Source organism: Malaya genurostris, chromosome 3 (genome assembly GCF_030247185.1).
Source record: "Malaya genurostris strain Urasoe2022 chromosome 3, Malgen_1.1, whole genome shotgun sequence".
NCBI lineage: Eukaryota > Metazoa > Arthropoda > Insecta > Diptera > Culicidae > Malaya > Malaya genurostris.
Genome location: NC_080572.1, coordinates 129,532,115 through 129,555,756, shown reverse-complemented (window position 1 = coordinate 129,555,756; position 23,642 = coordinate 129,532,115). Strand labels below are relative to the sequence as shown.

The 23,642-nt window shown below is 37.1% G+C and overlaps 1 protein-coding gene across 3 annotated transcripts in view; it reads left to right on the top strand.

Moving 5' to 3' along the window:
- The window catches only part of LOC131434705 (rRNA N6-adenosine-methyltransferase ZCCHC4), an 87,667-nt gene extending 67,345 nt beyond the window's left edge, over nucleotides 1-20,322 (top strand). For all 3 annotated transcript variants that reach the window (XM_058601720.1, XM_058601721.1, XM_058601719.1), the window contains one exon: nucleotides 19,423-20,322. In XM_058601720.1, coding sequence (XP_058457703.1) covers nucleotides 19,423-20,164 — 742 coding nt within the window. In that variant the 3' untranslated portion in view covers nucleotides 20,165-20,322. The remainder of the gene's footprint in view (nucleotides 1-19,422) is intronic.
- Nucleotides 20,323-23,642: the final 3,320 nt, after the last annotated feature.

The window sequence follows — 23,642 nt, the reverse complement described above, 5'->3', positions numbered from 1 at the left end:
TTTTGAATCATTTTGATCAAATAAATAGGAAACTGGAAATCAGACATTTTTGCTATTAAACCTTTGTGCCAAACACTGTCGAATGCTTTTTCTATGTCTAGAAGAGCAACTCCAGTGGATAACCCAGAAGATTTATTTGATTTTATCATGTTCGTTACTCTGACAAGTTGATGAGTAGTTGAATGTTCATGACGAAATCCAAACTGCTCTGGTAAAAAAATTGAATTCTCATTTATATGAGTCATCATTCTTAACAAGATAATTTTTTCAAAAAGTTTACTGATAGAAGAAAGTAAGCTAATTGGTCGATAACTTGATGTTTCTGCTGGGTTTTTATCAGGTTTTAGGATAGGAATTACTTTAGCGTTTTTCCATCTTTTTGGGAAGTAAGCTAATGAAAAACACTTGTTGAAAATTTTAACCAGGAGTCTCAAGGCAACATCGGGAAGATTTTTAATAAGAATATTAAAAATTCCATCATTACCAGGAGCCTTCATGTTTTTGAGTTTCCTAATAATTGATTTAATTTCATCAAAATTCGTCTCAATAATGTCATCGTGTGATAACACTTGGGTTGAAATATGCTCATATTTCAGTGAGACTTCATTTTCAATAGGACTCACAACGTTTAAATTAAAATTGTGGACACTCTCGAACTGCTGAGCAAGTTTTTGAGCTTTTTCACCATTTGTAAGAAGTATTTGATTTCCTTCCTTGAGAGCAGGAATTGGTTTCTGAGGTTTCTTAAGAACCTTAGAAAGTTTCCAGAAAGGTTTAGAATATGGTTTAATTTGTTCAACTTCTTTAGCGAAATTTTCATTTCGCAAAAGAGTAAATCTATGTTTAATTTCTTTTTGTAAATCCTTAACTATGTTTTTCATAGCAGGATCACGAGAACGTTGATATTGTCGTCGACGAACATTCTTCAACCGAATGAGCAGTTGAAGATTGTCATCGATGATAGGAGAATTTAATTTAGTTTGAGCTTTGGGAACTGAAAGATTTCTAGCTTCGATAATATAATGATTCAAATTATCAATTGCTGTGTCGATATCCGCAGAATTTTCTAAAATAGTTTCATGATCCACATGATTTTCAATGTGAGATCTGTAATCCAACCAATTAGCTCTATGATAGTTGAAAATAGAACTAATTGGATTAATTATAGCTTCGTTGGAAAGTCTGAATGTTACAGGAAGATGATCTGAGTCAAAATCAGCATGAGTAATCGGTTCACTACAAATGTGACTTTGATCTGTTAGAACCAGATCAATTGTAGACGGGTTTTTCACGGAAGAGAAACAAGTAGGATTACTGGGATGAAGAACTGTAAAGTAACCAGCTGAGAGTTGATTATGAAGTATTTTACCATTACTGTTATTTTGCCTACAATTCCACTGGACATGCTTAGCATTTAAGTCCCCTATTACGAAAAATTTCGATCGATATCTTGTAAGTTTTTGCAAATCGCCTTTAAAGAAATTTAATTGTTCGCCGGTGCATTGGAATGGCAAATATGCTCCAGCGATGAAATAAATTCCATGAATGGTTTCAACTTCGATTCCCAAGCTTTCAATAACTTTAGTATTGAAAGAAGGTAAAATTCGATGTTTAATTTGCCGTTGGACAAAAATGGCAACTCCACCACCAATTCCAGTAAACCTGTCAAATCGATGAACCACATAATGTGGATTACTTTTCAATTTTACATTTGGTTTAAGAAAAGTTTCTGTCACAATGGCAATATGAATTTTGTGAACTTTGAGAAAATTAAAAAATTCATCTTCACTCGATTTCAAAGATCGAGCATTCCAATTTAAAATATTCAAATAATTATTTAACATCACTGTTAAATTTTAAATTCATTATAATATTATTTGCAAATTTCCATCCGATTTGAAATGCTTCAAAAAGTGATGAAGTCGAATTCATTTGGATGATCATTTGAAAAAGTTGATCTTGTAGGTAGATCATTTTATTTTCAGTTATATCGCCTAAATCGACTTCATTTAAAGAAGCGAATGGCATTGAAGGAATATTTGTAGGTAGACTGCCATTAGAAGAAGATGATTTGGCCGGTCTACCTATTAATAAATTGTTTTCGTTAGAAGAAGAACTGCAAGGCGGTCCTGTGTTTTGATTATTTACATTAGAAGAAATAGGAGATAGATTTCTACCTAATATACCAGCATAACTGACATTAGAAGAAGATGATGACGAGGTCGATCTACCTGTCAATAAATTGTTTTCGTTAGAAGACGAATTGGCAGGTGCCTTAGAAGAATTTTCAGGTATGTTCTGTAAATTTAAGGTCGTTGATTTGACTTGTTGTCTAAGCGAACGAGCGTTTAAAATTTTTTCCCTGACAGGACATTTCAAATAATTGGATTTATGATTTCCATTGCAATTTGAACATGAAAATTTATCAGTGGTTTCATTCATTGGACAAACGTCTTTCGAATGCGATTTACCACAATTCAAACACCGTATATCCATATGACAATTTTTGGTTCCATGACCGAAGCCTTGGCAACGACGACATTGCGTTAAGTTTGCAATACGATTATGCCGTTTATAATGTTCCCAATGAATTTTAATGTGGGAAATGAAACGTACTTTTTCTAAAGTTTTCAAATTGTTTACATCACTTCGATTGAAGTGTATTAGGTAAAGTTCATGGGAAATTCCAGAGCGTGGTTTAGAAGTACCATTCGCTCTTTTTTTCATAAGTATTACTTGGGAAGGGGCAAAACCAAGCAATTCTTTTAGTTCATTTTTAATTTCATCAATACTTTGATCATTTGATAATCCTTTCAAGACAGCCTTGAAGGGTCTGTCTGATTTTATATCATATGAATAAAATTTATGAAGTTTTTCGGACAAATATCGAATAAGACGTTCGTAATCTTCCAATCCATCCACCAAGACTCGACATTCTCCTCTTCGTCCGATTTGAAATGAGACTTTTACTTCCGGGAGAAAAGTAGAAAGCTCAGTACGGAATGCTTTGAAGTCGGAAATCATCACCGTCACTGGTGGCATAGATTGATGTTTCTTCCCAGAACGACAAGCGTCCATTTTGGGAATTTTTGAAGAATTTTCTTCTATGTCGCTACAATCGGATTCAGGAAGAATCTCGTAAATATTGTTAGACGGCATAGGATCAACGGAAGGGAAATCCGTCCGTTGTCTTTTATTTTTACATTCAGATTCTATAAGATCGTGAATGTTATTAGAAAAATGTTGAATAACGGATTGTGATTTATTCCGTATTGAATTATTTTTAGCCTTAGGCTTGTTGCCTTTCCGGTTGGACGCAGGCATTTTTGAAATTAATGAAATTTTAAATTAAATTAACTAGGCTAAATTAGTCTTCGATTAGACTCCTAGCTAGCCTTAAAAAAGGCTGATTAATTTCTTAGTCACTCTAATATCACTCTTTGTATCACTTAGTCACTCTAATATCACTCTTTGTATCACTTAGTCACTTAGTTAGTGATTCAGGTAGCCTTGAAAAAGACTGAAGCCTTGAATCAATGAAACTCTAGGTAGCCAGAAAAAAATTCCAGGAGCCAAGAGCTATACGCGTGCGGTGCGAACGACTGTTCAACACCGACTGAACCAAGCAATTCATTTAGTTCATTTTTTGTCGTGAATACGACTTACTTTACTATGGGGCGCCTTTTCAAAATTAGCCATATGGAAGAATGGGCAGAACTTAATCGTGAATATCTCGACTTGTATTAATGGTAGCAACATAATTCTTTCACCATTTCATCAAAAATATGATCAGGAATTCAGGATAATATTTTGAACAGTGTGTGATAACCACAAACAAGTCAAAAATTAAGTTTTCTTAAAATTTGGAAACAACGCGGAAAACTCTTTACTTTCGCTTGGGTTTTTCGCGCAAGGACGACGATTTTGAGGTAGTCAGGCACATATCTTCAACTGAATGCGTATAAAAGGGGAACCGTGGTCGAAAATCGATCATTTCTTTTCGTGCGTTCGATGGAAGCAGACGTCGTGGGAGTGGAATCATCAACCAGCAGCGACGGAGAATGCACCTTCTGCGTGGTTAAAACCTCAAACGCTCAGGTCGCATCTCTCATTCGCTTGCTGGCCATCGAGGCGAGAGGACCTTAACCAGCAACAGCAGCGGGAGTTAACCAGCAGCGACGGAGAATGCACCTTCTGCGTGGTTAAAACCTCAAACGCTCCGGTCGCATCTCGCATTCGCTTGCTGGCCATCAAGGCGAGAACCAGCAGCGACTGAAACTGGATTCTGAGTCTGTTATTGGATCTAAATATAGGTCTTGAACTCAGGGTCCAGTTCTCTATTCCAGACTTCTATTCGGTTCTTCTTAAAACCATAATAATACTCCTAAAGAATTATGCGGAATTTACTTTACTGTACCTCTATACAACCCATTTTTGTCGACTTACTTTACTATGGGGTGCCTTTTCAAAATTTAGCCTCTGAGAGAGTGATAAGTTTTTGATCGTGAATATCTATTGTTGTATCTAATGAATCAACATAATTCTTGCGACATGCCGACATGGAAATATGATCACAATTTTATGATAAAATTTTCAGTTTTATGACATATTCTCAAATAATTCAAAATTAAACTTTTCTGAAATGTTTGGTATAAACGAGTATCAAAAAGGATAATTCATAAGGCGCGTTTGCCTTTCTCGTATTTTTAAAGCTCATAGCTCAGTGATCTGTGAAAGGATTTATATAATCTAACTACCAATAGAATCGAAATTTTTCAATTTAAACGTGTATAGCAAAAGCATTGAAGTATTTCAATAGTACACTATTGAAAAACCTGTCTCATTTGCTCCATGTCAACACCATGTCAGAACGCGTTCTAAGGAAGAGAACAAAATATCTGCTGCTGTACAACAAATCGTCCGGGAAAAATGTTCCGAAAAGTGGTGAATATCGCAGTGAGTTCCTCAATTTGGTCCTTGTGAATGCTAGAAACGAATCCCTACAGCATATTGATAGTTTCTTTCAATAAATTATGCAAATCCGAAATGAAATAATCGACAATAAGATTCTGTATGCGGCTATTTTTGTAGCCGTTAGGACCGCCCATTAGTGAGAAAGCTACAAACGAAATCACATAAAAGGAAATCTCTTAACAAAAATTCAATCAGTTTGGATTCAATCGCCACTGCGAGCAAATGTGTTTTGTGTCGTCTGCACGCTTTCGACAAGAGTGATTACGTCACAGCTGCCAGTCATTAGCATTGGGAAAAAAACAACGGTGGAGCACAATATCAGCCGTTCTAATGGCTCTAAAATTTTTCTAAAGAACTATTAGGATTTGTTGTTCGCAAATCGTAGGGAAATATCCTCAGATTACTGCAAATCAAGAACAGTTTGCTTAGATTTGTGCACTTTTCGCTGTGTGAAATTCACAGTAATCGAGATCAAGTGAAGCTTTCTTTGTTTTTGAGAAAAATGTGAAAAAGGGGAATGCGTGCATAATTCATACAATTGATATTCGGAAGTGTTAAGGAACATGTCAGTTGTTTTCGTATTCACGACATCCAGTTATGTCTCTGACATTACCCACCCGCCTTTTTATTTCATCAGTACTTTGATCATTTGATAAGCCTTTCAAGACAGCCTTGAAGAGTCTGTCTGATTTTATATCATATGAATAAAATTTATGAAGTTTCTCGGACAAATATCGGATAAGACGTTCATAATCTTCCAATTCATCAACCAAGACTTGACATTCTCCTCTTCGTCCGATTTGAAATGAGACTTTTACTTCCTGGAGAAAAGTAGAAAGCTCAGCACGGAATGCTTTGAAGTCGAAAATTATCACAGTCACTGGTGGCATAGATTGTTGTTCCTTCCCAGTACGACAAGCGTCCATTTTTGAATTTTTCTTTGTCGCTACAATCGGATTCAGGACGAATCTCGTAAATATTGTTAAACGGCATAGAATCAACGGAAGGGAAATCCGTTCGTTGTCTTTTATTTTTACATTCAGATTCTATAAGATGGTGAATGTTATTAGAAAAATGTTGAATAATGGATTGTGACCTTTCCGGTTGGACGCAGATATTTCTGAAATGAATGAAATTTGAAATTAAATAAACTAGGCTAGATTAGTCATCGATTAGACTCCTAGATTGGAAAAGTCTTGATAAAGACTGATTTTGTGGTAGTCTTAATAAAAACTGATTAGTTCGAAGAATAGTTCTTTGAATAGCTAGCCTTAAAAAATTCTGATTAATTCCTTAGTCTTGAAAAAGACTGATTATATTAGAATATCACTCTTTGTATAGCCTTGAGAATGGTTGACTAATTATTAGTCTTTAAAAAGACTGGTAGTGATTCAGGTAACCTTGAAAAAGACTGAAGCCTTGAAACAATTAAACTCTAGGTAGCCAGAAATTTCCAGGAGCCAAGAGCGTGCGGTGCGAACGACTGTTCAACACCGACTGATTCACATAAACTTTATTTAATATTTTGATTGGAATTTCGAAATGCTTGTCAATCAATAGTCAATTTGATATGTTGTACAAATAATCGTAGACCGAAATGTTGACCATGGTTACCACAGTTTTAAATTTCAAAATTAATTGTTCCGATATTTTGCTTATTGCAAAATATAAATAAAAAATCATTGCCGAAGAATAAGCGAATGTCGAACATCCGAGACACATTTGTCTGTTTTTTTATTACATTCGCGCGCGCGTTAAGTGCAATAGCTACCCAATGATATTATTGTCGATATGCACTTGGTTGCATCTGCTGCGTTTGAGCGTTTTGTCAATTTATCGATTGATATATTGTCACACTTATTTTAGCACACAATTTAGTAAGAGGGTAAAAAAATGTTCGCCTGCAGAAGTACACACGGTAACGAATTACAATAATTTCAATTGAAGAAAATATCAAAAAAATCCTCAATACCACGATTTACTGATATTAAAAGTTAACTGCGCTGGCTAGAATACATTAATCGTGCCAATTTTTACATTTCATACCTTACTTACCTTACCTAACAGCTATAGGCCTGGGGTGTCCTTTGCTGTATCAAGCATACGTCTCCACATAACTCGGTCCATGGCTGCTCGTCGCCAGCCACTCAAGGCACGGATGATTCTGAGATCACCCTCCACTTGATCGATCCACCTTGCTCGCTGCGCTCCTCTTCTTCTTGTGCCATTCGGATTAGTTTCAAGAACCATTTTCACTGGGCTGTCGTCCGACATCCTTATGACATGCCCAGCCCATCGTAGACGTCCGATTTTAGCTGTCCGTACGATAGGTGGTTCTCCTAGCAGCAGTTGCAATTCGTGATTCATACGCCGTCTCCACGTTCCATCTTCCATCTGCACTCCGCCATAGATGGTCCTCAGTACTAGAGATGGGCAAAACAGTTCATTTCAAAGAACCGTTCAGTGATGCAGAGTTCTGTTGAAAGAACTAGTTCTCCAGAGCCGTTCGTTCGTTCTATTCATAGTTGGTTTGTTTGTTCAAAGACTAAACGAGAACTTACTTTTGTAAGCTTAAGTGAGCAAAAAAAAAAAGGTCCCTCGAAGTAGAACTGAGGTTTCGCGATGAAACTTTCTTATTAGTATCGCTCTTGAAAAAAGCGGACTCAAAAAACAAAAAAAAAACATTCCGCGACTTTGAACTGAAAAACTACCGTTCTCGAAAAAAGAACTATAGCTCGTTCATTCTTTCAAACGAACTAGTTCTTTTGAACCGTTCGCGAACGAATTGCCCATCTCTACTCAGTACCTTTCTTTCGAAAACACTGAGGGCGCGTTGGTCCTCTACCAACATAGTCCAGGTCTCGTGGCCATAGAGAACAACCGGTCTAATTAGCGTTTTGTAGATGGTCAATTTCGTGCGGTGGCGTACTTTTCTCGATCGGAGGGTTTTTCAGAGTCCAAAGTAGGCACGATTCCCTGCCAAAATACGTCTATGAATTTCTCTGCTGGTGTCATTATCGGCGGTCACCAGTAAGCCCAAATACACGAAGTCGTCAACCACCTCGATATCGTCACCGTCTATCAATACATTTCATACCTGCCCAGGTATGAAACGCGAGAATGCAATTTGTAGATTTACATGGTAGGAAATCTTCGAATAGTTCTTTTAGAATATATTCATACTTCTAAAAAGAACCATTGTATAGAATTCAGGAACCGGACCTGAGTTCAAGAACGAAATAGGCTCAAAATTCAGTTGCAATTTAGTTCTTGAATTGAATTCTTAATTCGAATTACGAAACTGAATAAAGTTCCGAAATCTAGTTCCAGAATCCAATTCCCGAGTTCAGTTCCTGCATGGAAGCTCGAGACCTGAAATTAAATTCAGCATTCAGGTGGACCAGAATAGTTTTGGAATTCAGTTTTAGAATTCATTTACAGAAATCAATCCAAAAATCAGTTCCCGAAAGCTTTTAAAAAAACTTTTGCTGTTGAGTTAAGTTCAACAAGTGATATTCACGATTAAGTTCTACTCATTCTTGTACGGGGTGAATTTTGAAAAGGCGCCCCATAGTAAAGTAGGTCGTATTCACGACAAAATGTTCTTTTAAAAAAATACCGCTATCACCTTATGCAGTAACCAACCTGAACGGCGAGAGGAGTATTTTATACAATGTCGCGAAATATCATCTATATAATTAACGAAGCGTTTTCTAACTGTTCACCGCACTTATATTTACTTCTCTTTCAATAAATTTACACTATAACACAATAACTTTCCTAAAGCACAAAACTCTGTGCCTGACCTAACACCTATCTGATATTATGTTAGTTTCACTAAACTTTGCTTTAAGTCTTAATTTCTGCTTTTTCACGAACGCTGGTGTCCAGGTTTCATTACGGTGTTACCCGGTCGCCCATGGACCAGCACCCTCAACAGTTGAATTAAGAAGCCCCAATAGATTCAAAAAGGGCCCTTTTTTACCTAAAATACTGCTGTCTAACCAAAAAATGTATATATTTCAACTTCATATATATGCGGAATTCACTGCTATCTCTTGAATGCAAAAAGTTTATTTCTTTCGTTTTACGTAAAGGTGTTCTAAATTAACCATACTGGACATTCTTGGGTTAATTAACCTCTACATATACTCAATATACATGTTTTGATTGCTATGATGTAGGCGATTGCCGCGCGATCGTGTGGTTGGGTACATCATGAATTAATTTGTCTGAATATTTTATCCACGTTCAGTGATACTGTTTTTACTAGCTAAGGTATAGCGAATTATGCTTTTGGAAGAACTTTTGATATGATTTCGGCCTGATCTTGATCTATGATAAAATTAGGGTTGTTGCACTCGCCCAGTAGATAATCGGATGCTTGAGTGCCTCAAAACCGTCGTCCGGGTGCAAAAAAGGCAGCAAGTGTGACAAGCGTGGATAATAAATAAAATATTTAATGAATGAATGAAAATCAATCATTTCTTCTTGTGCGTTGGATGGAAGCAGGGATCGGGGCGAGAAAACTCATTCAACCAGCAGTGTCGGAGAGTGCACTTTCTGCGTGGTTAAAAAACTCAAACGCTCAGGTTGCAGCTCTCTCCAATTTCAAGGATATAAATCCAAACATGAAATAACTACCTCACTTACAATGCAGGACTGAAACAATAAGAAATAAAATTAAAACATAGACTAAGCAGATAATACCATAGATGTAAAGTTATAAACTGTATCACTAAAATATTGTAGCCACTGTATATAAATGTTGACAAAAAATGGATTGTAAATAAAATATTTAATGTAAAAAATAATATGGTCGCTAAGCTCATTTGCTTTCCGGTCGTCGAAGCGAGAAGACACATTCAACCAGCAGCGTCAGAGAATGCACCATCTGTGTGGTTAAAAAAGCGGGTGGGTAATGTCAGAGACATAACTGGATGTCGTGAATACGAAAAAACTGACACGCTCCCATCACTTTTCCGAATATCAGTTAGTTGATTAATTGTATGAATTGTGCAATATGTATGTATAAATAAGATACAGATTAACCTGTATATATGGCAATCCTGTTTCGCATGGCATATTTTCACACGACCCCATACTAGTATAAAGACGTGTTCAACATCATCACTTTCGCTTTCGCATTGCCGTTCGTAATTGAATGTGTTAGTGACGGTACAAGTTATTTTAATTTCCATCTTAATGAATTTTTTGGTAGGAAATATTGAGATCTGAGATGATTCTCGTGTGTGTCTTGTTTCGGTAACAGTTGCTCAGAAAATAGTAGGAAAGCGACAAAATTCAATTAGTTCTTTAGGATGATCTTTAGCACTGAAAAGTGCTTTGAATGGGCCATGCTGGACTTTTTGGCTGCCTTTCTACCGGTTTTCGGTGTCATCGTGCTGACGGTGTCTCGTGCGTTCAGAGTAACTGCTTTAACTTAAAGTAACTGCTTTAACTTAAATGATTGAGATCTGAGATGATTCTCGTGTGTATCTTGTTTCGGTAACAGTTGCTCAGAAAATGGTAGGAAAGCGACAAAATTCAATTAGTTCTTTAGGATGATCTTTAGCACTGAAAAGTGCTTTGAATGGGGCTTGCTGGACTTTTTGGCTGCCTTTCTACCGGTTTTCGGTGTCATCGTGCTGACGATGTCTCGTGCGTTCATAGTAACTGCTTTAACTTAAATGACGCTATTTCTCACATCACAGTGAGACGATAGGTCCTCGATGTTGCTCTCGTGTGTCTTGTTTCAGGAACAGTTGCTCAGCAAATGGTAGGAAAATGATCCACTCAACTTTTATATGGATGCTCTTGCATAGATGCAGACATCTCGCGTTCTGATTGGCTGGTGCTGTCATAGGTTAAATCAAACAGGTTTTTTAATAGTGTACTATTGAAAATCTTCAATGTTGTTGCAATACACGTCAAGTTGAAAATTTTCGATTCTATTGGTAGTTACATTATATAACACAGATCACTGAGCTATAAACTTTCAAAATACGAGAAAGCCAAATGCGCCTTATGAATTATCCTCTTTGATACTCATTTATACCAAACATTTCAGAAAAGTTTAATTTTGAACTATTTGAGATTATGTCACACAACTGAAAATTTTATCATCAAATTGTGATCATCATGCATCTTCTCCAATTCACTCGTATGTATCAAAGTTTTACCTCGTTGAAAACAAAACACAGAATAGAACTGCGACCTGAGCGTTTGAGGTTTTGTCGTGAATACGACTTATTTTACTATGGGGCGCCTTTTCAAAATTTACCCTCTGAGAGAGTGAATCGCCATCGGAAGATGGCATGTAGCAAAAATTATGTTGATTCGTTAGAATATCCCACGATCAAAAACTTATCACTCTCTCAGAGGGTAAATTTTGAAAAGGCGCCCCATAGTAAAATAAGTCGTATTCACGACAAAACCTCAAGCGCTCAGGTCGCAGCTCTATTCTGTGTTTTGTTTTCAACGAGTTAAAACTTTGATACATACGAGTGAATTGGAGAAGATGCCGCTTAAAGCGACCGATTGTAAGAGAAACAATTCGGGACGGTTCCAGTGTTGATAGTTGCCAATGCGGATTACCACTCTTTGTGGAAGGCTCTACATTCAATGAATGTTGCACCAACATTCAAGTTATGCAACTTTGGGACCAAGTTGCTTTGCAACTCACAGGACTAGTATGATCTGAATATCAGGTAACAAAACATCTCCAGGAAACGAAGGCTGAATTTTTCACTCATGACAGGCCGAGTGAAAAACCATACAAAGTTGGGTTATTTGGTTTTAATTGCCGCATAATGTCTACTATATCGATTTTGATTGGTTCTTTTCGGCAAGCATTAACTGAGAGAGACGAAAGATATGAAATGAAAAGACGGATATCAATATAATAGACATTATGCGGCAATTAAAACCAAATAACATATACATGAGTTGGTTAAAATGTAACGAAAAATTCGATCTCTACTGAGTGTCTGGCCATGTCGTTTGATGCGATATGCCCTCCGTTGTATGCGGAACGAAAGGCTACGAGTAGTTCAAACACAATAGGTATGGGGTTGGCACTTCTAACTTAGTGCCTAAAAAGCATTGGGCACAGCTGCGGTGTCAGTAGTAAAAGAATAATAATCGCGTGATCGGATCTAGGCGGGAAGATTTGAATTATATTTTTCCGGTGTCAGTAGCATAGTTTGATGAAGAACTACACATGTTACACGACCATACTTGGGGACTCGAATTTAGTGTTCGATCCCCTCAAGTAGAAGGTAAAATAGAATTCATTTCTTTCTTCTGATCATGCTTATATGAGCCTGCCTAGGCTAACTTTTCCGTTCTAAATTTATAACTGATTCAATCTAGAATACCTATCCGTCTTTTCATTTCATATCTTTCGTCTCTCTCAGTTAATACTTGTCGTATAGAACCAATCAAAATCGATATAGCATACAAAGTTGTGCTGAGAGGACTTCCGTTAGTCAGCGAAGAGTCACTGATGGACACCTTATCAGATATTGTCAAAACGGCTTTGGCCATTTATCGAATGAAACGTCGAAAAGAGGATAAACGCACGTACAGAGACGCATTGTACCTAATTCACTTCAAGAGAGGTATGGCCACGTTGAAGCAGCTTAAGGAATTGAAGGCCAACGATCATGTCATCGTAAAATGTGATGGGAACCCTACCCTGAAATGTCTACACTTCGTATATGGTGCTCGAAATTGCCACATGATTAGTCTTCGCAACCGCTGCGGATCGAATCATGCTACCAACAAGTGCGCTATGGAAGAAGATTCTACTTCCGCTGTGCAAACTGTGCTGAGCAACCGAACGAGCTTGCCGGAAACGGGTTGAGTTCCTGAAAATAAGGAAACAAGCTGCAGCTCAGCGTCAACCATCAAAGGATAAGGTTCCACCTGTACCACTTGCAGAGATGTCCATCTCCTCTGTGTGACGTAGAGCAAGCAAAATTTCTCCCTACGCACTGACAACTTCAACGAGAGCTCTTCTCTTTCACACCACTGTTGTAAAAAGTGTGCACGCATCATGAGTGCGTTTGTTTATTTCCTTTTACCTCTTTCACTGAATCGCACCAAAGTGCTAGAGCATTAGCTAATAAATTCTCTGAGGTGGATGCAGATATTTTCACAGAGGTGTACACGCCGGTGAGCACTCTGGTGTATGGTTTGCGTAGAAGAAGCGTGGGGCACGCGAAATCAGCAAAATAAAACAATTTATCGTTAAATTTTCAGTTTTCATTGCTAATTTTTCATAGCAAGACAAGATCTACTCTTTATTAATTAAAGTTCACAGAAGTGTTCGCTCACCATCACGCGCCAGTGATCACTTGGGTGTATTTAGACGAGAGCACGTTAGAGTGATTCGTGCGAAGAGAATGTTATTCACAAGCACGCACTCAAAGTCTGTCTGTCTGGACACTGAGAAGAAGTGCGCTTTCCTCTTTGTGTGGAGCGGAGCAAATGTATCCGCAGTGTTTAATGGAAACCTACGCCCTGGTGTATCACTCTAGTGAAATGCCATCTCTGACCACTTGTATCGCCATCAGACCCAGGGAATTACCCCAGGCTGAATAATCTATCGGATCCAATCATCCCGCCACCTGCGAAGTCAAATTTCACAAAAGGAATGTACTGCCAAGACCTTGCTTGCACTTTTGCAGTGCGCGTAGCACGATCAACATCTCGTCTTAAAAATCGTGTTGCTTCGCGATAACTCAATTTATTTATACATTTAAACTTGAAATCTCTTCGTAAAGGTTTGTACTTTCACAATACTTTATCATATTTTGTTCAGAATTTTTTTTTCTATTTTGTAAATATGTGTTGAGCTTTTGATGGTTGGTAAACGACTGGACAATGTGCAATTCAGGCCCGAATGTGGTTCTTTGCTATTGTCCAGTAACTCCTATCCCTACCTCCCCGCGGTGCCAGCTGGGGTACGAGTAACCATAGGAAAGATCGGGTAACCAACCCCGGTGGGACCTTGGTCGTATGCTGGGCTTGCCTTCTCTCTACAGAGAGCGAGCCTACCCATGCGTTAGTTCCCCAAGTTAAGGCTGCTCGAAACAGCGTCTGTTCTCCGATTTAGGGGCGGCTGATTACCGTCCTTGTGTCAGTGTGGGACTCTAAACAGTGCTAACACGATGGCCCTCCGGCGAGCGGGAGGTTGGTGCAGGCCTAACAAGCCGCCCGGAAAACACCTGTTACGTATAATCAGGATATAAATACGACTAGGAATAATCGGCAAAGACCTAGGCGACGAACAAAGGACTACGATTGGAAGCTTGGCACATGGAACTGCAAATCGCTTGGCTTCCCAAGATACGACCACATGCTGCATAATGAGCTTCAAATCCGCGGCTTCGATGTCGTAGCACTGCAGGAACTTTTTTGCAAGAGCCCGCTGCTTCCGACGACGGGTCGGCGGCTGACTCAGCTGGCGTCGACTCGGCGGATTTGTGCCGCCGAGCCATCTTGGCTTCGGTTATGTGGCTGCGCCACATCAGTTATACAGGAGATATGACCCTTTCGACGAAATGACCCTTTAGGCGAAACGACTTTCGCCGAAGTGACCTATTTGGCGAAACGACTTTCGACGAAATGGCATTCGCCGAGACGAAATTCGGCGAAATGGCTTTCGGCGATATGACCCGCTCCCGTTTGAAACATAGCTGATTTCAAAAAGTTATTAAGTGTTATATGGACGGCTGATAACTACAACTTCTCGTTGAAACCTCCTTGAAGTGGTGTTGAATACGAAAACCGAATTAGTATTTTATGTACCAAAATCGGATTTGAACTTTCCAGAGCAGAAAACGTTTAAAGCCATTATTAGTGCAAAAACCAAACAAGAAGTTTTGATTGGGGGGATAACTGGATAAAATCTTAGTAATATAATTAAAATTACTAACGTGATTACTTTATTTAATTATAGATTATATTTGAATAATTTTTTATGTATGACCCCGCCAACAATTTTGAATAAATTTTAAGGTGGCGTTGAGAAAAATCGCATTAAGATTTTCCAGAAATAACTAAAAAAGCTTTGAAATGATTGAATAGTTACAGATACTTTTTGCCACTTCTGAAAACTTAATTATTACCAATTGTGTCGTACGCCAAAGAAAGTAATTAAACAAGTCTCAGAAAACGCAACGCCAGAAAATGTTATCTAGTACTTATTGGAGTGTTTATTAGCACAGGATGCTACGCTTATTCTCATGCCCTGGGCTTTGGATGATGAGCTACAGGGCGCGTACCCCCGCTTGGTGGATGGGGGTGGGAGTCAATTTACACTTCGCGTATTGATAAAGTCGGACCATACCGAGATCGATCGTTCGCTTATAAATGTAAAAGATGAAAATTTTTATGTTGTCTGGACCGATCACGGAGTGGACAGGACTAATAATGCTTGAAATTGACAATAGGTCATTAGGTGGTTTCGAGCATTCTTATGCCTGGAATTGGTCACCATTTTGAATTATTTTGATCCAGTTGGGATGAATATTAATATATCATATCCGTCCTGAACTTGGTGAATTTAATTCTAAAAGGAGGACTATTGTTATCAGGAATAGGAGTAAATTGATATCTTATGAACCGTTTAGGAACTTTTAAACCTTTCCGATCCGGCTCGGCATCGGTAATGTTTACAAATTGCAATGACGACGAAACTGATTAATCAAGTGTGAATACATTCTCAAATCGGGAAAGGTTTGAATGTACTTAGATTTCTCCAACTTGGACACAGATGTCACCTTCTAACTAGGAGTGTGAGATGTGTGTTTCTGGAAGAGAACGGTTCACGTGGACCATTTCATCCAATCACACCTAGTATTTCTTCATGAAATACATGTAGTTCTTGTTTCCTGGATGCGTGCTCAACTTTAGAAAGCCCAAAACTTAGTTTAGACCTAAATTGCTCAAAAGCAGTCAAAATGATTGAAAGAGAGAAAGTCAATAATATAAACTGTGAAAGAATAAATAAAAACTAGTGCAGTGTGCCTAAGTGCATATATTGTTAAATAAAGAATTAGAAAAGTTCACAGAATTTTAGGCAATCCTTCCATTGTTTACATATTGTGACTTTCCTGGGTAATCTAGTGTTAAATGCGCATCCTTACATTATATAATTTAACAAGCTTACTAACACCTGATTTTATTTTATTTTTACCACGAGAAATTATCAAAATAAAAAATTATAGACTAAAACGATATGGAGCGGAAAAATCCTAGGGTGCCACAGGAATACCAAAAGGAAATTGAAAACAAATCAAGAGCCCCAGTAAAACGACGAAAAATAAGTATTTTCATGTAATAACTCATTTGATGACATATTAACTTTTGGTAAGTCACAATATTTCTATTTTTATTATTATCATTATTATTATTGTTGTTGCTATTGTATTATTATAAATATTATTGTTATTATTATTGTTGTGATTGTCACTATTATTATTTCTTATGGATATTATTATTGTTATAGTAATTATTATTATTTCTTTATTCTTGATAAATTATCAGCTTGAGATATTAACAGGTTTCTCCGGCATAGTCAAAAAAGCGATGCAATGGGGAAAAGGAAATGTAACGTAACTTCGACAAAGATAGAAACAATCAGAGCAGATTAGAATGGATAGTGTTAGTAGACCAAGCATATCTACATCTATTTAGGAACTTTAAAGTAATAATCGTTTGTACCGCTTCAGACATAAAAGACTATATAGGAAAGCAGGGCCAAGACCGGAGCGGATACAAAGCGAAATTTTCCAAAGTCTCATCGACGAGAACATTTAAGACAAAATACCAATACGATACAGACGCACGACTCAATGATTGACTGGTTACAGGGTGAAGCACACACTTCCTGCCCAAGTGACAAACTCTCTGGTGAACTTGCAATAGAAGATATTCGTATCTTTCGTTGCAAATTGATAACCGTGAAGGAATCTGTCGCTTGGGTTACATGCTGGAGGGAACCTATCAATGATATGCCGGTTTCCTCCTTCGTTACTAGTGTTCATTTGGGCACCATAGCCTAGTTAGTCCGGTATGGAAAGTGCGGATCGTTGTAACCACCCCCCTCGGCTAGAGTAGCCTATAAAGGAAAAAAAAAGCATGCTACGCTTATTCTCATGCGACAGGAGCACTCGAACCTCGTTATTATCTAAATGCACTGAGAACTTACGTTCTCAGCATTGTAAATTCATTTCTGCCGCGGTACATAAATACGCGAACGAGTTTTTGTGAGAGCAGCTAAAACTCTTCGCCTGCGTCTTCTGAGAATGAGAACAAATTTGTCTCAGCGCAATAAAAATAGCGAGTATGCATAAGGTCTGTTGCTTCTCTGTGTAATATACAGTTTTCACATTTTAAAAAATAATCGCAATTTTAGTTTTGTTACTCAATTTTTTAATTCACAGTGTTCGATCTTTTGATTCACAATCGGAAATCTTGATTCACATTTTCGTGCGCAAAATGATCTTATTTCTACTTCTGGTGCAAATAATATCTGTAATATAATTTAGCAAGAAGTATCGTATATATTTTTGGAAAATTCCATCAACTTCCTTTTTTAGAGGTACTCATTATATTCACCCCCCAAAAGTACCCCTTATTATATTTGAGTTTTTCGAAAAGTATGCATGATCTTCAAAACGTAGCGATTCTCTTCAAATTAGATAAAGTTCGTCATTGTACCACCCAATGTTAAGAACATTTGCTACACACAATGCAGAGGCACTCACAACACGAATACCCTTATAACCATATCTAAGTCCTGCAAAAAATAGCTATGATCTTCAAAAATATCGATTCTCGTCAAATTAGACAAATTTTTCCCCCTCCTGTTAAGAACACTTGCCACGCTCCTTTCCCTAGAAAATACCCTTTTGACCATCTTTGAAGAGCAAGAAGTACCTGTGCTAAATTTGTATCGATTCTAGTGAATTTAGATAAATTCAGTCATGATGCCCCTTGTTAAAGGCTTTGAAGAGCAAGAATAATCTGCGTCAAGCAATCCGTCAATAATATCAGTGTTATGCCGCTACAAACATTACACCCCCTTTTTTAAACGCACTTGCTACATCCATCAAATTGCTGTCCGGAGAAAGATGATAGGTACGATCAATCTCCCACTAGACCCAAAGTCCTTGTTTGGTTTGAAGTTTTTATATAACTGATCACAACTGTTTTATTGAACGGGTCTGGTTTTGTTGATTATCATAGCTATCAGAACCAGAGTTCGAATCGAATAGCGAAATTTTCCGAAGAATATTTACTTTACCTTTACTTAATACTGGTTAGTGTAGACTGACACTGTGTCTTTTTCGTATTCATCTTTTTAGTCTATGAAATAATGTAGTCCATTTTTTAAGGTGCTGGGGTCCACCAGGAGATTGATAGTATATATTATCTTCCTCCGGGCAGTACCAGCCTAGAAGCCGTGTGAAATCCGGCGGAAAAAATAAGCCAAGAATAGATCTACTGGGTTCCTGCTTCCATGTCGTAAAAGGCGACAATTGCAGGAGTTACTTTTTCCTTTCAGTTATCAGATGTTTTTCAATGTTTCACATCTGTTGACCTTTATTTGGTGATTTAAAATGATTTTATAACAACTGTTTAGAATATGTCAATGCAATGAATCAATTATTTTGTCTAAATCCTATTCACTCTTTTTCTTCAGTTTCCTCGAATTAGAGCTGTGAATCAAGACTTCCTGGGACTTCAATATAGGATCTTGTTGAAACGTTCACTGGGGAAGTCAGTGAGTTTAGTGACGCGTCCGAGCATCTTGAAACCGGAACATACTGAGTCGCGCGCGATAATACCAAAACTGGAATTTTTACTAACGAACATCCTTCTCCCGTGACACTTGTGGAGTGCGCAGTAGTATATACGGCCTCTAGTAACAACAAGTGTTGGACTAACATCCCTTCCCATTCCTTAGACCCGGCGCCGGTACTGATCAATGAATTTTGGGTTTACCAGAAGATGTACATTGAAGGATGATTTACCAGTCCCAGGTTGGATCATCTAGAAATTCCCTGTACAATTTCAGCTAATCCCGATCAGTAACGTAGTAGCAACCAGGGGTGGTCGCTCAAGTTCAAGCTCAAGGTGAGCAAAGTAAAGAAAGACGTAGTCCTACGTCCAAACCTAAACAATTCTAAATCGGACTTGAAACTACTTCTATCGGTAGTCATTATCCGTAAACTAAACCGATTCCGGTTATTCTTTCAAGAATCTAAGAAAATTATTTTGAAGAAAACCACATTATTAAATATGATAGTATGTTTGATATGAGAAAGGCATCATTACACCACTACGTGTACTTAAACAGGTTTAAAGTTAATGCATGAATAATAATGAACATATTTTATGGAAACTTTCATAACTTTTTTCTTTAATTTGCAGGTCCAGTGATATCATATGTATTTTTGCCGATCCTCCATTTGGCTGCCGTTCGGAACTTCTGGCGCAAACCATTCGACAATTGAATGAACTTTACAACCAAACCAACTCATATATTCAAAACATCTTACCAGTATTTTGGGTATATCCATATTTCATGGAAATCTATATTCGAAAAGAAATTCCTTCAATGGAAATGTCGGACTACCGAATTAACTATACAAACCATAAAACCTACAATAACAATAAGAAGCATTTGAAAAACGGTTCACCAGTTCGTCTTTTTACTAATGTTGCTTTGGATCTTTTCAGTTTACCAAAAAGTAATTATCAATTTTGCTCAAAGTGTCACAAATGGGTTAGTAGATCAAATAGACATTGCGTGATTTGTAACAATTGTACTTCGAAAAATAATGTCACTTACCGGCATTGTTTGAAATGTAATTGGTGTGTTAAACCAAACTATCAACATTGTGATAAATGTGGAAGATGCTCCCAAGTTCAAGGACATATTTGTAAATTGTATAGAAAGAAAGTGACTTGTCGTATTTGTCTTTTAAAAGGACACGTAGAAAATATGTGTAGTATCTGGGAACATATAAAAGGATGCAAACAAAATGCTTCTGGCTGTGTAGTTTGTGGATCTAAATCTCACATAGTAAGTGATTGTTTAGAACGTAAGAGGCTCTTAAATGAAGAATATTTTCTTGGTAGTTATAATAACATTATAAATATGATGAATTAAAAAAAAGCATCAAAAAAGTAAAAAAAAACTTGTAGTATGTAATATTAGAGACATAACCACAATATTGACATAGGACTGCTGTCGACAAGGAGCATTTTAAAAATGCACATTTATTTTGGTACATTGTTCTACAAATAAATCATCCATTTCAAGTAGAATCTCATTAGTTCTTTGTAAAGTGCTTTGGATTCTGAAAAAAAGCCGAAGGTTATCACTTGTCCTACTTTCAACTCAGTTGACAATTATTTCCACGAGCAAATCTCTGAACAAATCGGTTGCCTCTCGAAAATTGCATACGGTCGAGACGACAGAAACAAAGACAATACAGTGTAGTGAACAATAGAGTGTACGTAATGGGCAAAAGCGATTTAACGAAGCCTCAAACTTGGCCTACAAGACCAAATTCAATTTGTATTGATTTCAAGCGCTGCAAAGTTAGACCAGCAGCAAATGAAATTGAAATCTTACTTAAAAAACGAATACACCTAGACGCTAATAATGTAACTAAGATTCAATTCAACAAATCGTTTAACTTTGTGTTATGTTTAAACGTGAAAGAGATGCAATTGCACTCGTTTCAGTTAACAACGAGTACACAGCGTTGAGTATGACAATATTAAGGTAGCGCTTCGCCGTGGTCACGGGCAGGGGTGCGAAAATTTGACATTTTTTTTAACTGTCGCTAAGCACAAGACAGCCACTGCCAACGATCCGCTCAGCTGCTACGTTTAACAGTAGCCAACACGCAATGACACGATAGCTAGGTGCAGTCGTGAGAGCCACGACACACGACAGCAACATTGAGAACAGCTCATTTTGTCGCACTCTCTCACAGCAGTCAAAGTCACACCGTTCGCTCTGCAGTAGTGTACGTACATTCTGGATAGGTAGCTGCTGCATTTATTTTCGTTCACGGTTTTTGTAAATGTCGCGAGCTCGAAATGTCATGACATTTCTATAACTGGACAGTCATATCGGTTGTGACTGCTCTGAACTGCACTAGAGTGGGAGCGACGCTGTCTACATTGCTTGACACCGCAGCGGGCAACCTGGAATAGTTATAAGATCATGTACAAAATAAATGTTTTTTATTTAATGTAATTTATTATAGCAAATCGCTTGATAAAAACAGTATTTAGATTAACTAATGAATTCCAACATACCAATGTGATATTCGAAATGTATTGCTACGGCGAAGAAAAACCTATGTATATTGCCTTATGAAGCAAAGCAGTCTTGGCATTACATTCCTTTAGTGGAACTTTTCCTTTCTGTTTCAACAAACTTCGCAGCCGATTCTTGGTGTACAGAATCATTGCATGGCTAGTATTACAATCCTACTGACACTAAGAATTCTTATGAAACAAACGTAGTCATGAAAAAAACGCAGCGGGCAGCGGTTCAACACGATTTCGACAACCGCCACCGTTTAAAACTAAAATGCCATTAAATCTGGCTTAGAAGTTTTCAACTAAAACAGGTGGTTTACGCCATTGTTAACGATTAAATTTTGTGATTTTACAGCGTTTATTTTCGACCTTTGGTTTTTTCGTTATTATCGCTTCCGGTATTGAGATGAATGATTGAGCTTCGCCGTTACTGCACCGGATGACGTTGGTGACATAGGCCTCATAACATTGTTACTCGTGAATATTACTCACTACGTACTGTTATCTTGAAATTCTCATCCTCGTCAAAATTCTCATCCGGAACTTGCAGAAATAGCGTTATGCGTACTTTCTGTCCCGTCGAATCAAGTGACGGTAGAACGAGCCTTTAGTGCCTTAGGGCTTATACTATCTGACTTGAGAACGAAAATCGCGGATGAATTATTGGAGGACATTTTAATCGTAAAACTTAACAAAGAATTGATAGAAAAAATTATGCCAAATCTTTACGATTGGAATAATAATAGCAATGTATAATGATACTGTTTTTATTTTCAAGCTCTCAATTTATTTACTTAATTCTTTCATCTCTTTTCCATTAGGAATGTGATTTTTTTATAATAGAGTAAAATTATATTCGTTGATGAAAAAATACAGACCATTCATTAAAAATGCAGATCACGTCTATTTGAGTCGTTTATATTTTACACTGAGATATTTTGTATACGGTTAAATTTTATGCAGATTTCCGAAGTAATGCGGGTTTTTCACGCAGATTTTCGAAGTAACACAGTTTTTTTTTGCATTTACGCATGAAATCTCAAAGTTACCCAGTTTGATTTGGAATTCAGAATACTTAAACTGAATCTCGAATCAGATGCAATGACCGATTCCGACTCGGATCGGTTTGAGACGATTAAACTGAGTAGCCGTGAATAAAAAATTTTCTGTTCTTGTTCCTCCACTTCCTGTATTGGTTTTTGAAATTTATGTATCCGTTTCTTTGCTTCCTTTACATGTTTCTGTATAATCTGTACCAGTTCCTCTAGTTTCTCTACCTGTTCCAGTACTCTGTGTTTGTTCATGTACTTGTTCTTGTATTATCTGTAAAATTTGTCTTTGGATGGAAATTATCTCGAACACTCAGAAAATCAGAATAATCAAACGTTCTACGTAATATTAGGTTTTAGAAAAGTCATGATTGCTCGCAACAGGCGATGTAGAATGGTGTAAGTATTTTTCTCGAACAGTGAGAAGCATTGTCCTACATGTTCCATTAAAATTAATCAACTGACAATTGTTTTTATTTCACTATTTTTTTCCAAATGGGTACCACGTACGCTTCGCAGATTTTTCATTCTTGCATTTGAAAAGTCTCAAAATGACCCAAGCTAAAAACAAGCAAAAGTCAAAACAGTTTCTGAGCTGGTAGGTTAATCGTTTCAAAGTGTTAAACCTAGTACGGAATTGTTTGTTGTCACTTCAGCGCAAATAATTATAAATTTCGGAATGCTCTGCAAAAACCGATGTAAAGAGAACAATATGCCCAAATGCGTATCCAATGGGTTGATAAATGTAGACCAATTGAAGATGTTTGGGATCAAATGAGTAATTAAATTAAATAATAATTTTTTCACAATGTTTGGAAGCAGCTTTGAGAAATACGCACGAATCGTTTCCCAAAAACACTTCGATATGACCTTCCTGTGGCAAAAAAAAGTTAAATCTCTAAATTTATCGTTGATTTATTCGAAAAAGTGAGTACACAGTTTAATTAATGTTGAGAAACATATTGATTTATGGTCTAGATAGATTTGCGAAATTGCAAAGCCGAAAGATCCTGCGGAAAGATAATGTTACTGCAAGAAGTATGTTTGAATGTTTTAAAAAAGAAGTTTTTTTGAAAAAGGGTGCTTTTACTCTGATGGGATGCTTCATACTATTTTCCCCTAATACATAACTTTCGTTTTTATATCCGTAAGCATATATATATATATATATATATATATATATATATATATATATATATATATATATATATATATATATATATATATATATATATATATATATATATATATATATATATA